Genomic DNA, 16343 nt, shown 5'->3' on the forward strand with positions numbered 1-16343 from the left:
CCCAGCAGGATATACCCGCCTTCAGGCTCTGAGCTAGTCAGTGTAAGTTCGAGAGCAATAGGAGACCAATAGGTCAAAGAAAAACCTAAAACTGTCCGAGGACCAGAAGAAAAAACATAACTGAACACACCCTCGGACATAGAACCAAAAGGAAAAAAACCAAAAAGGCTGGAGCTGCATCCCCCAATGGATCCTTCGAGAACGATTTTACGGTAAGTGTTAAAAAAATCTCCTTTTTTCTATCGGCTCCATTGGGGGACACAGACCGTGGGACGTACCAAAGCCGTCCTTTGGGTGGGCAGATAAGTATTCAGGCAGACGGCCGATCCACTGCCGCCTGCAACACTATGACCCAGACTAGCATCAGTCGATGCGAAAGTATGAACTCTGTAAAACCTTGAGAAAGTGTGCAAAGACTACCAGGTAGCTGCCTTGCAAATCTGCGAGGCAGAGGCTCTATTCTGGAGAGCCCAGGATGCCCCAACGGAACGAGTGGAATGAGCCACAACCCTGAAAGGAGGAATCTCCCCTTACAGCGATAGGCTTCCGAAATGACGGACCAAATCCACCGAGAAATGGTGGCCTTGGAAGCAGGTTGTCCTTTGCGACGACCTTCCGTAAGGACGAAAAAGGAATCACACTGACGGAACAAAGAAGTGATGAAGAGAAGACCGAACAGCCCGAACTACATCCAGCTTGTGTAGCAAGCGCTCCTGAGGATGAGAAGGAGCCGGACAAAAAGACGGGAGGACAATGTCCTCATTGAGATGAAAAGCCGAGACCACATTAGGTAAAAAGGAAGGATCTGGCCGGAAGACGACCTTGTCCTGGTGGATCACCAGAAACGGAGAACGGCAGGAAAGAGCTACCAGTTCAGACACCCTCCAGATGGAGGTGATAGCCACAAGAAACGCCACTTTCCAAGAAAGGAGGCGGAGAGTCGCCTCTCTAAGGGGCTCAAAGGGTGCACCCTGGAGGGCACTCAGAACCAAATTCAAGTCCCAAGGGGGAGAAGGTGACCGATAAGGAGGAACAGCGTGCGCCACTCCTTGCAGGAAGGTCCGGACATGAGAATTAGAAGCCAGGGGTCGCTGGAAAAGAACAGTAACAGCCGAAACCTGACCTTTAAGGGAACTGAGAGACAACCCCAGTTCCAGCCCCAACTGCAAAAAAAGAGAGAAAACGGGGAACCGAGAAGGTCACCGGGGAGAAGTCCTGAGCTTCACACCAACGAAAATAAGACCGCCAAGTACGGTGGTAAATTCTTGCGGAGGAGGGCTTACGAGCCTTGAGCATGGTGTGAATGATTTGGGAAGAGAACCCGCGGGCCCTCAAAACCGCGGTCTCAACCGCCATGCCGTCAAATGCAGCGACCACAACCTTCGGTGGCCAATCTGGAGCTAACAGAATGGCGGGGACGTCCTCTGCCTTGAGCTTCCTCAGCACCCTGGGAAGGAGCGGAAGAAGAGGGAACTGATAAGGTAGGGCGAACCCCGCCCAAGGAATCACTGGGGCGTCCACGGCCAGAGCCGGAGGGTCCCGGGACTTGGACACAAACGGAAGAATCTTCCGATTGTGCCGGGACGCAAAGAGGTCCACGTCCGGAATGCCCCAGAGGTCGCAGATCTGCGCGAAGACCTCCGGATGAAGAGACCACTCGCCAGGGTCGGGAGAGGACCGACTGAGGAAGTCCGCTTCCCAGTTGAGCACTCCCGGAATGTGAATCGCTGAAATGGCCGGAACTTTGTTCTCCGCCCAGGTGAGAATCTTGGTCACCTCAGCCATGGCTGCTGAGCTGCGAATGCCGCCCTGCCTATTTATGTACGCCACGGCCGTGGCGTTGTCCAACTGGACGCGGACAGGACGGGACTGAAGACGGGATTCCCAATGAAGAAGACAAAGAATCGCCCGTAATTCCAATATGTTTATCGGGAGAAGAGTCTCCGGGGGAGACCAGAGTCGCTGAACCGTCCAATCCCTGAACACACCGCCCCAACCCGAAAGGCTGGCATCCGTTGTAACAACCTGCCAGTGAAGGGGAAGAAAGGACCGCCCTTGGAGAAGAAGGGGGAGCGGAGCCACCAGAGCAGAGACTGACGGACCCTGCGAGGGAGAACAATCTAAAGATCGAGGGACAGGGGAGACCTGTTCCATTTAGAGAGAATCGCCAGTTGAAGGGGGCGGTACTGAAACTGGGCAAAGGGTACGGCCTCCATAGTTGCCACCATCCGACCCAGGACTTCCATACAAGTGCGGATGGAGATTGATACCTGGGTCCGAAGGGAGCGGACCCCCGACCGGAGCGCCAGACGTTTGTCCGGTGGAAGACAAATTTGGGCAGAGGCCGTGTCGAATCGAAGTCCCAGGAAGGTTAGAGACTGGGTAAGACAGAGGACTAACTTGTCCCGGTTGACCATCCACCCGAAGGGAATCAGAGTGTGGAGAGTGACGTCCAGATTCTCCAGAGTCTGGGCTCTGGTTGGAGCCTTGATGAGAAGGTCGTCCAGATAGGGTGTCACCGAGATCCCCCTCGACCGTAACAGGCCCATCACTGGCGCAAGGATCTTTGTAAAGACCTGAGGAGCCGTGGCTAGACCAAAGGGGAGGGCCACGAATTGAAAGTGCCCCTCCGGAACTGCAAAGCGGAGGTACCGATGATGGCCCGGAAATATTGCCACATGGAGGTAGGCATCCTTGATGTCCACCGATGAAAGAAACTACCCTTGTTCCAGGGACGCCACCACCGAACGGAGGGATTCCATTCTGAAGTGGCGGATGAGAAGGTGACGGTTGAGACGCTTGAGGTCTAGGATTGGTCGCACAGAACCGTCCTTTTTTGGGGACCACAAAAAGATTTGAATAGAAACCCCAAAAACATTCCCCTGGAGGAACGGGGACGATAACCCCCTGGAGAAGCAGAGACTGGAGAGCCGCTCGAAATTGCTTCGCCAGGAGGAGGAGACCGGGGGGCCCGGGATCGAAATAAGCGATCCCTCGGAAGGGAGGCGAATTCGATCTGCCAACCATTGGACACCACATCCCTGACCCAAGAGGCCTGAATGTGCGAAGTCCAGATGTCTCAGAAAAACAAGAGACGACCTCCCACCCGAAAAGAAACCGCTTGTGGGGGCCTCACTTCATGCAGAAGTGGGTTTGTGGTTGCCCGATTTGGGCGCAAAACGGCCAGACCGGTTGGAGACCGACTTCCAAGACGGGCGTGCCCGGAACGAGGGAGCCTTCTTGTCCCGCGAAGGCGCCTGCCCGGACCCTTTACTGGGGCCAGAGGTCCGAAAGGAAAAGGACTTCCCCTGGGAAGTAGGGCAAGCCTTATTTTGAGGTAAAAAGGAACTCTTACCTCTCGTTGCCTCAGAGATAATCTCATCAAGGCGTTTGCCAAAAAGGCGGCCACCCGTAAAGGGAAGCTCAGTGAGAGACCTTTTAGAAGCGGCATCCGCATTCCAAACTTTAAGCCACAGAGTGGCGGAGAGCCGCTAGGTGACCCACAGCAAAGGCAGAACAACGGGCTGACTGCATGGAAGCTGTGCACAGAAAGTCCCCAGCTTTGGCGCATTGGAGAGCCAGAGCAGATAGATCCTCTGGGGGGGGATCCCGCTGAGATATCCTGATGGAGCTTTTGGCACCACTCCGACAGGGCCTTGGACACACATGTCGAGGAGAAGATGGGAAGACGAGAAGAGCCAGCTGCTTCAGAAGCGAACTTCGCTAAAGATTCTACCTTCTTGTCCGCGGGTTCCTTGAAGGAAGCGGCATCTGCCAGAGGCAGTATAGTCGCCTTAGAGATCCGGGAGATTGGTGGATCCACTGAGGGAGCGACAAAGTACTTGTCAAATGGATAACGTTCTTGAATTGACTTGATTACCAGGAACCTCTTGTCTGGATGTTTCCATGCGGATTCCAGAATGTCGTCAAAGTCAGTGTGAGAGCTGAACCTTTGAGGTGCTGGCTTAGCACGATGAAAGGATACTCCTGGATTGACATCTGAAGATCCTGGGTCCTCCAAGTGAAAGGCGTCTCTTATGGCAGTCACCAATAAGTTCACCATTGCAATTGGTCCTCTGAGTCAGATGCCAGCTCGGAAGCCTCGTCCACCAGTTCACCAGGTGAATGTGAATGAGTATAGGCAGTACTGGAGGGGGGTGACCCAGACCGAGTACGCGGCTCTGGCGTAGCAGAGCGGCGACTCCGAGAACGTCCTCTGGAGGAGTGACGTTTGTGCACAGAAGATAGGGAGGGGGGGGGAGGGACCCACGAGGGGAACGCTCACGTCTATCAGAAGACTCAATGGAAGAGTCAGACGAGGCACCCCTACACGCTTATCAGCACGTGAAGTACAGGGAGACGAGGAGCGGCCCTCTCAGAGGTCTTACGCAGGGAAGACCCCTTCAAGGCAGACACCATTTCCCGGGAGGCCTCAGCCACCGAACGGGAGACTTGGGTCAAGTCAGCCATATACTGGGTCAGGGAAGAAACCCAGGCTGGAGGGGCGGCTGAACCCACTGGGACCGAAGGGGCATCAGGGGGCACCAGGGGGTCTGGGGGAGCAGTGGAGCAGGCAGGGCAAGAGGGCTCAGCAGAGCCAGACATCTTAGTATTACAGTGCATACAGATATAATAAGTCACTGAATTCCCAGGTTTCTGTTTGGAGGGAGGAACAGCTCTGGGTACGGACATAATGCGAGAAAAAAAAGACAGGAACTTTCTCACCCTGGTCTGTGTCCCCTGTCCGCTGCAGTGAGGAGAACTTGCTCCGTGCAGACAGAGAGACTGAACAGGCCAGCCAATAGGGAGGGAGGGGCGTGCCTGAGGCAAGGCACACAGTAACCGACCCCTTCACATAGAAAATCGCGCCCACGGAGCTGATTGGACGCTGCTTCGCGCCTCAGAGCTCCCAGCCCGGTGGGCGGAGCTATAGACGGCCGAAGAAGAACCGTCATGGTGCCAGCTCCTTGTCCCGAGCGCATCTGCCTAGCCGTATATGCGCTCGGGGGAATAGAGCGCCCGGCTGTCAGCCGCGATAAGGCGCTGTAAGCATAACGAAGGTAAGCCGGCGCTGAGAGCGCCCGGCCCGGAGCAGTGCCGTGGCTGACAGCCGCAAATAAGGCGCTGTAGTAGTTGCACTAACACACACACCACATAATAAAGTGCCCCATACTATATGCCCCATAAAGTAAGGTGCCTTATAAGATATGCCCCCTCAGGGGCCACTGCTACCCCAGCATAACGTGCAGCCCCTGTATAATCAAGCCCCATAACTGAAGGTGGGCCAAAACAGGGGGTCTCCAGGTTGCGAGTCCGTACCTATGGAGGAAAAAAAAAGGGGGGGGGGGGGGGGGGGAACTTACCTGAGTCAGAAGAACTTACCTAATGGAGTCTTCAGTGAAGTCTTCAGTCAGCTTTTGTCCCTGCATCATGCCTGGCTGCTATGTGTGAGCGAGGCGAGCAGAGAAAAGGGGGGACCTGGACCCATGAGGTGCCACCCAGACACTGACCGTTGGCGAGGGGGGTGAACAGTTCATATACGCAATGTCTGTGCCCCCTTACTCGCAATGGGGGAACAGGGAACCGGAGTCCCTGAGCCCCCACCTGAAAACGGAAATACTAGGAAAATAAAAAATCAGAAGACCTGGCCTGGAAAATCCAGACCATGTCCACCTCCGTCAGACACTAAGCTTAAACTGATTAGCTCAGAGCCTGAAGGCGGGTATATTCTGCTGGGAGGAGCTGACTTTTTTTTTTTTTTTTATTACCGTAATGTCACACCTCCTTAGAGACAGCAGCATACACCCACGGTCTGTGTCCCCCAATGGAACCAATAGAGAAACAAAAATTTCCTTGCAGTGCCCCTAGAGACCAAAATGCATTGTATTTGAATTGTAATCCAGGATTTGCTAGTATTCAGATGACACTGGAGAATTTATAAAGATTGTCAGATAAGAAACAAAAGGCGCTCCATGTGGAGGATCATACGCGCTGGGATAAAAGAAGGTCGGTGGGGATACAGGTGGTCGCTTACCCACTCCGGTTGTGTACCGAGATACAAAACAATGGACAGCACGTAGTGAATAACAGCAATATTAAAGTTCCCGTCTACAGCCTTCCTGGTAAAACTTCGGAGACAAAGCACAACTTCGAGGGTAGCAGGAATTTGCATGGCGCTGACCAGAACAGACAATTCAGGTGCGATAGCTTGAGATAAATTTAATTATTGACTAAGATGCAACACGTTTCATTGCGCAAGTGCAGCTTCCTCAGGTATCAGGCTGCCTGAGGAAGCTGCGCTTGCGTAGTAAAACGCGTTCCTATTAGCACCACGCAGATTCCTGCTACCCTCGAAGTTGTGCTTTGTCTCCAAAGATTGTCAGATGTCTTTCATGAAGACATTAATGTTATACAGTGTTAATACAATGTTAATTATTTTTCCCTGTGGAGTTACCCTTTAAAGGAGGTAAATTACCAACATTAGCGTGATCGTTAACGTCTGTTACTAATTGAGTGCTGGCTGCTGATAGTATCAGTGGTGCAAGGTATTGTACCATTGTCCCATTACAGCATACAATAAACAAGGAGGGTGCGACACACGTTTAAATGCAGCTTTGATTTTTCTTTATGTATATATTCAGCAAATATACAATTTTCAAAAATATTCACCCATGTGCACAAATAAATCAGTAGCGTCCAGCGGGAGACATCTTTCAGCTCATCAGGTTTTCTTAAGTTTAATCATCTAGTGAAAGCTGATATCAAAAAGAAGCAAGTCAGCAAACAGAGTTTTTTGAAAGCTAGACAGTCAGGCACATTTGCCCGCCTGTCATGCCAAAATTGCAATGCCATTATAAAAGGAGATGTCGTTGTCCATCCCATGAAAGGGACTAGGATCCCAATCAAAGGCTGGCATTCTTGTAATAGCACACAGGTGATTTATTTCCTTAAATGCCCATGTGGGAAGGGCTATGTTGGCCAAACCACAAGGAGCATTAAACAGAAAATAAATGAACATAACAGTTCTATTAGAACGTACAGAAAAGAACAGGACAATGTGAATAAGAGCGAAGACAATGCGGCAAATAAAGAAAAATTTGAAACAAGTGTAGCCAGACACTTTTCAGAATATAGACACAATGTCAATGAACTTAGATGGCAGATACTTGAAAACATAGAGGGTGAGAATAAAGAACAGATAAAAATGAAATTACTGAGGAACGGGGTGCGCTGGATACAAAAACTGGGCACGTTAAAACCGGACGGGATTAATGAGATCTGCAACTTCAATGTATTTTTATAACTAAGCGTACACTATAGCTATACTGTTTTGTTTTTATGTGATTTTAACTTCTTTTGATACGCGTTTTGTAATTTTTATATTTCCGCTGTAGAACTAAGATCTCGTGAGAATGTAAACGTATTTAATGTGGTGATGGGCGTTTTTCACATCATGCTGGACAAAGAAGGTGTTTCCTTCGAAACGTTGCATGGACTTACCTGCTGGTGTAGGAGATGGCCGTACACAGGTTATAAAACTTAAGAAAACCTGATGAGTTGAAAGATGTCTCCCGCTGGACGCTACTGATTTATTTGTGCACATGGGTGAATATTTTAGAAAATTGTATATTTGCTGAATATATACATAAAGAAAAATCAAAGCTGCATTTAAACGTGTGTCGCACCCTCCTTGTTTATTGAATGCATTGTTTCTGAGTACGGAGCACTCAGGTGACCACGTGTACCCTATGCACAGGGAGCCCCCATATCTATGATTAAGACTGTGATCCATTACAGCATACCTATCACTGAAATCTTTTGACATGTCCCATCAATTTTGTAAGATAACCCCTTAACTTCCCGTATGTTTCCAGGCCCAGTACCTGATGCAACTTTTGGTTGGTTTCCAACAATGCCAACTGTTCTCCCATTCATCCTGGCAAAGCCGACCACAATATTCTTGGCATAGTTAGGCATAATCTCAAAGAAGTCTCGTTCATCCACAATCTAAAAAGACATATCGGGCACATACAACATTTCACTGTCTATAACTTAAATGTTTTCATTCAGAGTAATAAAGTACAAGACAGAAAAAGTTACCGTGTGGATAATATCCAGCATGTCATAGGCTTTAGTGGACTCCATAGGAACAACTGTATCTAATCCAGGGACAAGGCGATCACTGGGAGGAAAACAAAACAAATAACATTAGTAGCTAGAAGCACAAATAGATCACAGTGAATGATTTATTAATAACTCAAGTGAATTGGATGCCAACTGGTGACAAAGTTATACAGAATTGCAAATTCTGTGTAACTGCAACGTTGTGCAGTTCTTTTCAGCCAGACACTGCTCTCTGCTGCCACCTCTGGCTGTTTCAGGAAGTGTCCAGAGCAGGAGAGGTTTGCAATATGGGGATTTGCTCCTACTCTGGACATTTTGTGACACAAACAGAGGTGTCAGTAGAGCGCACTGTGTCCAGACTTGATAGAACTACACAACTTCCTGTGGAGCATACAGCAGCTGATAAGTACTGGAAGGTTGGGATTTTGTAATATAAGTAATTTATAAATCTGTATAATCTTCTGGCACCAGTTTATTTGACAGTGCAGAGTACTTGTGCAGAGAACTCACTGGGCAATGTACGAATACCATGGCAATCCAGCAACCCAGCGTGAGCCTATTCTCTCCAACCGGAACTGTGCATAAAGCGTAGCAGCACAACACTGGAGTTAAAAGGGGTACTCCGCCCCCTGGACATCTTATTCCCTATCCTTTGGATAGGGGATAAGATGTCTAGGGGCTGAGTACCCCTTTAAGCTGCAAGACCAGTACATCCCCTTCACTGTGCAGGCTTCTAAACACACAACTGAGGCTGCGTTCACATGAGTCTGTCTAGACCCGACGGATGCAAACGGATGTTATCTGTTCGTATACGTTTGGATTCCTTATTGTTCAGTTAATAAACCAAAAAAAATAAAAACATTTTTTTTGTTCTGAGCATGCTCAGAAGTAAAAATGGATAAAAAAACACAATTGAAAAAAAAAAAAATAAATAATAAAAAAGGATGGAAACAGATGACATTAAAGGCTCATCCGTTTTCCATAGACAGCTGGAGGCACCCTGGTTGGGAAACACTGGCCTAGGGATACAGGCAGAAACCTCCCGCTCAGAATTCTAGTAGGAGCTTCTGCAAATCACAGGAACTCACCTTGGGTCGTGACATTCTCTGATAGGCGCCGGATCCTTGTTGCTCAGTGGAAGGAAGTTAAAAAATTCACGTAGGTTTAATAAAGCATCAATATCATTCTCAAAAGCTCGATGAGCCACTCCTGCAAGAGACAAAAGCCTAAATCAACTATGTCTTCATATACTTAGATCTCATTCACACTTCTGTAGGAAAAAAAAGGTGAAGTATAGATATTAACAATACAGATAAATTGGAACATGCATTGTGTTGTAAATGACACCATTTAAATGTATTGGGGGGGGGGGGGGGGGGGGGGGGGAGGGTTTACCCTCACTGAAACCTACACCAGCGCAGAGCCAGCATAGATTTTAGCTACTTTTTTTTCCCGCAGTTGTAGACTGTACTAAATTTGGTGGCATGGTTACCTACGCCCTCGTCCAGCAGCATCGAGCCAACTTATCAAAACCTGTCCAGAGGAAAAGTTGCCCAGTTGCCCATAGCAACCAATCAGCTCGCTTCTTTAATTTTTAACAAAGCCTCTGCAAAAGAAGAAGCGATCTGATTGGTTGCTATGGGCAACTCGGCAACTTCCTCTGGACAGGTTTTAATAAATCTCCCCCTTTAGGGTACGTTCACACGCCGCTGAAGGACCTCCTATATGCTGTCTTTATATGTGCCTGCTCGCAGCGGCAATATGCCGCTCCGAGCAGATACCATGCGAGGTGCGAGTCGCCGCGCATGCGCAGGGTAATCGCACACATCGCGGATGCTCCCCACGTTCAATGAGCTAGGCTGAGAGCTGCCGCGATATGCCAGTATACTGCGCATGCGCGCGGCGACTCGTACATCGCAGTGTGTCTGCTCGGAGCGGCGTATTGCCGCTCCGAGCAGGCCCCTGTAAAGCCAGCATATAGAGGTCCTTTAGCGGCGGATCAGCTGCGAAAATCCGCACGTGTGAACGTACCCTTAAAGTGTCAAGAAGTCACAGATTTTTGCACAATGAAGGGGCCTGCACAAAAATCCAGTTTACCATTGTTTCTTTGTTTTATCAACCCAATAAGTACAGAACAAATACAAAGTTGAAAACATTCCTGTCCCTTTAAAAGTAGGTGGTGAAAATGTACACTACCTGATAATGCAGTGTGTGTCTTGGCTCCTCCTAGGTCTTCCTGTGTTACATCCTCATTGGTGACAGATTTTACTACATCTGGACCAGTAATGAACAAGTAAGAGGTGTCCTGGAGAGACAAAAAGCGGGGACAGCAGCTGAACCTTTTATCTTATTGCAAGGATATCAATAGATCTACCCAAGCAGCGCATTTCCATGCAGTGAAATAAATCCTATTCTGTCATTGTTAAAGGAGAACTCTGGGATAGGGAAACTTATCCCCTATTCCAGTGATTCCCAACCAGTGTGCCTCCAGCTGTTGCAAAACTACAATTCCCAGCATGCCCGGACAGCCTTTGGCTGTCCGGGCATGCTGGGAGTTGTAGTTTTGCAACAGCTGGAGGCACACTGGTTGGGAATCACTGCCTTATTCTAAGGATAGGGAATAAGTGTCAAAATCGCAGGGACCCCACACAATCTCCTGTACGGGGCACGTCGACCACCCCATGAAGCAGCAGCTGACACGCCCCATCAATGCAGCTCTATGGGAGAGCCGGAGCGCTGCAATAGGAAATCTCCATCTCTCCCATAGGGGGCCATGTCTGCTGCTGCCGCTTCGTACGGTGGTCCACAAGCCCCAATCGGGAGGAGAGCCTGGGCCCCGTACAGGAGATTGTGGGGGGTCCCAGCAATTGTTGGACCCCCGTGATCTGAGACTTTCCTTGGGATAGGGTAAGTTATGCTATGCCAGAGTTCTCCTTTAACAATTATATTAATTTAGTTGCTAACTCTGTTAAAGGCTATGATTGAAACTTATTGGTCTATATATTGTACAGCACATCCGTTATCTTTTTTACAGTTCCTTTTCCTTATACCGACCCTACGGAAACCGCTTACTCACAGGCAATTTTTCACCATTGGCGCCCACAGTGGCTCTATCCTGTGTGCAGCCAACGCCACGTCAAGTGCTTGTGAGCGCGGTCAGAGACTTGTATGGTTGGAAAAGTTTTCCTGCAAAATGCAGCCCCCATGTTTTGTTTTGGGTTTTTTTGCTGTCACATTTGACTAATTACAGACACAATGCGGCTTTAATCATCAAAAAATTTTTTAAAGAAGTGCATTTTGTGGGAAATCAGCTCATACCGTGAATCCAACCTAAAGCCTGTCAGTGATGAGAATTATCAGCTTATGTACTATGAGAATGAGCTGATAACGTCTGCCATGAAAAGCTAGGAAAAACATTCTCAGCCAGCTTCCCCAGGCTCCTGAATGGCATATCTGCTTTTAGCTGTGTGTGACAGACCCTGTAATGGTTAGAGTCATGAATCATTGAGCAATAAACATACATTTTAAACACAATTGTTACTAGGGGAGCTGTATATTAAGGATGAGGGAGAAGAAATATAAATACAATAATGTGTTATGGTTTCAGCGTGCACACGTGTCTCTTTAGAGTTACAGCAGCAACATATGGGTGGGTATTGTACGCTGCACATGGGCTACAGACTACAAAGAAGGACATAGGGGGTGGGTTAGGGGGTTTACAGGAGCGTTTATAGGGAGAGTCATTTTAAAAGGAGAGGGAGTGGTTTCAGATTCATAGGGTGTGCAAGGGATCATGGGAAAACATATCTCGTCCCAACTCTATCTTGTCTAAACCAGGAAGTAACCTGGATATCAGTACAGCCACGGTGTTCACCCGCACTAAACCAAATACACTTTAACACCTTAACCCCTTCAGGACCAAGCCCATTTTGGCCTTAAGGACCAGAGCGTTTTTTGCACATCTGACCACTGTCACTTTAAACATTAATAACTCTGGAATGCTTTTAGTTATCATTCTGATTCAGAGATTGTTTTTTCGTGACATATTCTACTTTAACATGGTGGTAAGTTTTTGTGGTAACTTGCATCCTTTCCATGTAAAAAATCCTAAAATTTGATGAAAAATTAGAAAATTTTGCATTTTTCTAACTTTGAAGCTCTCTGCTTGTAAGGAAAATGTATATTACAAATAAAAAATTTTTTTATTCACATATACAATATGTCTACTTTATGTTTGCATCATAAAAGTGACGAGTTTTTACTTTTGGAAGACACCAGAGGGCTTCAAAGTTCAGCATCAATTTTCCAATTTTTCACAAAATTTTCAAACTCACTATTTTTCAGGGACCAGTTCAGGTTTGAAGTGGATTTGAAGGGTCTTCATATTAGAAATACCCCACAAAAGACCCCATTATAAAAACTGCACCCCCCAAAGTATTCAAAATGACATTCAGTCATCATTTTAACCCTTTAGGTGTTTCACAGGAATAGAAGCAAAGTGAAGGAGAAAATTCACAATCTTCATTTTTTACACTCCCATGTTCTTGTAGACCCAATTTTTGAATTTTTACAAGGGGTAAAAGGAGAAAATGTATACTTATATTTGTATCCCAATTGCTCTCGAGTAAGCACATACCTCATATGTCTATGTAAAGTGTTCGGCGGGCGCAGTAGAGGGCTCAGAAGGGAAAGAGCGACAAGGGGATTTTGGAGAGTACGTTTTTCTGAAATGGTTTTTGGGGGGCATGTTGCATTTAGGAAGCCCCTATGGTGCCAGAACAGCAAAAAAACCTCACATGGCATACCATTTTGGAAACTAGACCCCTTGAGGAACATAACAAGGAATAAAGTGAGCCTTAATACCCCACAGGTGTTTCACGACTTTTGCATATGTAAAAAAATATATATATTTTTTCACTAAAATGTGTGTTTCCCCCCAAATTTCACATTTTTCCAAGGGTTAATAGCAGGAAATACCCCCCAAAATTTGTAACCCCTTCTCTTCTGAGTATGGAGATACCCCATAAGTTGACATGAAGTGCACTATGGGTGAACTACAATGCTCAGAAGAGAAGGAGTCATATTTGGCTTTTTGAGAGCAAATTTTGCTCGGGGGGCATGTCGCATTTAGGAAGCCCCTATGGTGCCAGAACAACAAAAAAAACACATGGCATACCATTTTGGAAACTAGACCCCTTGAGGAATGTAACAAGGAATAAAGTGAGCCTTATTACCCCACAGGTGTTTCACGACTTTTGCATATGTAAAAAAAAAAAAAAAAATTCCACTAAAATGTGTGTTTCCCCCCAAATTTCACATTTTGCAAGGGTTAATAGCAGGAAATACCCCCAAATATTTGTAACCCCTTCTCTTCTGAGTATGGAGGTACCCCATAAGTTGACCTGAAGTGCACTATGGGCGAACTACAATGCTCAGAAGAGAAGGAGTCATATTTGGCTTTTTGAGAGCAAATTTTGCTCGGGGGGCATATCGCATTTAGGAAGCCCCTATGGTGCCAGAACAGCAAAAAAAAAAAACACATGGCATACCATTTTGGAAACTAGACCCCTTGAGGAACGTAACAAGGGGTACAGTGAGCATTTTTCCCCCACTGGTGTCTGACAGATCTTTGGAACAGTGGGCTGTACAAGTTTTCATTTTCACGGACCACTGTTCCAAAGATCCGTCAGACACCTGTGGGGGGTAAATTCTCACTGCACCCCTCATTATATTCCGTGAGGGGTGTCGTTTCCGAAATGGGGTCACATGTGTTTTTTTTTTTTTTTTTGCGTTTGTCAAAACCGCTGTAACAATCAGCCACCCCTGTGCAAATCACCTCAAATGTACATGGTGCACTCTCCCTTCTGGGCCTTGTTGTGCGCCCCCAGAGGACTTTACGCCTACATATGGGGTATCTCCGTAGTCGGGAGAAATTGCGTTAAAAATTTTGGGGGGCTTTTTTCCCTTTTACCTCTTGTGAAAATGTAAAGTATAGGGCAACATCAGCATGTTAGTGTAAAAAATTTAATTTTTTTACACTAACATTCTGGTGTAGACCCCAACATTTCCTTTTCATGAAGGGTTAAAAAAGAAAAAGCCCCCCAAACCTTGTAACGCAATTTCTCCCGAGTACAGCGATACCCCATATGTGACCCTAAACTGTTGCCTTGAAATACGACAGGGCTCCAAAGTGAGAGTGCTGTGCGCATTTGAGGCCTAAATTAGGGATTTGCATAGGGGTGGACATAGGGGTATTCTACGCCAGTGATTCCAAAACAGGGTGCCTCCAGCTGTTGCAAAACTCCCAGCATGCGTGGACAGTCAACGGCTGTCCGGCAATACTGGGAGTTGTTGTTTTTCAACAGCTGGAGGCTCTGCTTTGGAAACAGTGGCGTACCGGACGTTCTTATTGGGGGAGGGGGGCTGTGTAAGGGTACGTGTATATGTAGTGTTTTTAACTTTTTATTTTATTTTGTGTTAGTGTAGTGTAGTGTTTTTAGGGTACAGTCACATGGGCGGGGGATTACAGCGAGTTTCCCGGCGCAAAAGTTGCTGTATCTCAAGATGCGAGAAACCCACTGTAAAAGCCTAGCCCATGTGAATGTACCCTGTACATTCACAGGGGGGGGGGGGGGGTGCACCAGCTGTTGCAAAACCACAACTCCCAGCATGCATGGTCTGTTAGTGCATGCTGGGAGTTGTAGTTTTGCAACAGCTGGAAGAGCACAGATTGGAGACCATTATACAATGGTCTCCAAACTGGGGCCCTCCAGATGTTGCAAAACTACAACTCCCAGCATGCATGGTCTGTTAGTGCATGCTGGGAGTTATAGTTTTGCAACAGCTGGAGGCACACAGGTTAGGAAACACTGAGTTAGAAACAATGTTTCCCAACCAGTGTGTCTCCAGTTGTTGCAAAACTACAACTCCCAGCATGCCCAGACAGCTGAAGGGCATGCTGGGAGTTGTAGTTCGGCAACATCTGAAGGGCCAGATGTTGCTGAACTAAAACTCCCAGCATGCCTGGACAGTCAGTGCATGCTGGGAGTTGTAGTTTTGCAACAGCTGGAAGAGCACAGATTGGAGACCATTATACAATGGTCTCCAAACTGGGGCCCTCCAGATGTTGCAAAACTACAACTCCCAGCATGCCCAGACAGCCAAAGGCTGTCTAGGCATGCTGGGAGTTGTAGTTTTCAGACTCCTAGAAGCAGCAGTGAAGATCTTCACTGCTGCTTCTGAGGACCATATACTCACCTGCTGGTCCCGTCGCTCCTCGTCCTCGTGGCCGGTCCCGCGCTGCTCCTCGGTCCCGCCACTGGATCTGGTAAGTCCGCCGGTCCCCTGATGTTCCCCCCCCTATGCTGCAGGTCCCGAGCGACCCCCCCCCGCAGCCATCGTCCCCCGTTCTGCCCGACTTCCAGGTGCGGGCAGTGCGGGGATCTGAACTTTCACCCCAGATCACTGTGATTGGTCCACAGGGACCAATCACAGTGATCACTGACCAGGACCATCAATGGATGGTCCTGGGGGTGAAGCAGAAGTTGTCCCCTGCTGGAAACAGCGGGACTTCTGCCAGTTAACCCGTGCGATGCTGCGCATCGCCGGGTTAACTGAATGTCATTTATAAACGCCGGGATGCGCGAACGCACTGCACAACCCGGCGTTTATATATGCCATTCTGCGGGATGGGGTTAAAGGGGTATTCCAGGCAAAAAAATTATTATTTTTTTTTTTTATACACAGTGATCCCTCAACTTACAATGGCCTCAACATACAATGGTCTTTTCTGGACCATCGTAAGTTGAAATCAGACTCAACATACAATGTATGGACAAACCAGATCTGTGAAACATGTCAATGGCCGGAAGAACCGACCTAGCAAAACGGGCATTCACTGGTAAAACCCCTGTATTACTGAAGCGTATGCACTGACTGATGTCTGGCAGCGTCCCCTACAGTACAGGGAAGTATTACATGTTCTGTACACTTTACCTGTCCCAGGGTTACCTGCTCCTTTGGACACCAGGTGAAGGCGACTCCATTTTTTTTTTTTTTTTTTTTAAAAGACATTTCGTGTACTGTACAGGACCCTGAAGAAGCTCCTGTCCTCTACATAGACCGGTGTTTCCCCAAGCAGGGAGAACTCCAGCTGTTGCAAAACTACAACTCCCAGCATGCCCGGACAGCCAAAGGCTGTCCGGGCATGCTGGGAGTTG

General features: G+C 47.8%; 1 protein-coding gene across 2 annotated transcripts in view; it reads right to left on the reverse strand.

Moving 5' to 3' along the window:
* PCCB (propionyl-CoA carboxylase subunit beta) overlaps positions 1-16343 on the reverse strand; it is a 117910-nt gene that overhangs the window by 27490 nt on the left and 74077 nt on the right. For both annotated transcript variants that reach the window (XM_056564377.1, XM_056564376.1), the window contains 4 exons: positions 10321-10429; positions 9213-9333; positions 8101-8182; positions 7884-8007 (listed from right to left, as the gene is read on the reverse strand). In XM_056564377.1, coding sequence (XP_056420352.1) covers positions 7884-8007; positions 8101-8182; positions 9213-9333; positions 10321-10429 — 436 coding nt within the window. The remainder of the gene's footprint in view (positions 1-7883; positions 8008-8100; positions 8183-9212; positions 9334-10320; positions 10430-16343) is intronic.

This window comes from Hyla sarda, chromosome 3 (assembly GCF_029499605.1).
Source record: "Hyla sarda isolate aHylSar1 chromosome 3, aHylSar1.hap1, whole genome shotgun sequence".
NCBI classification, from domain to species: domain Eukaryota; kingdom Metazoa; phylum Chordata; class Amphibia; order Anura; family Hylidae; genus Hyla; species Hyla sarda.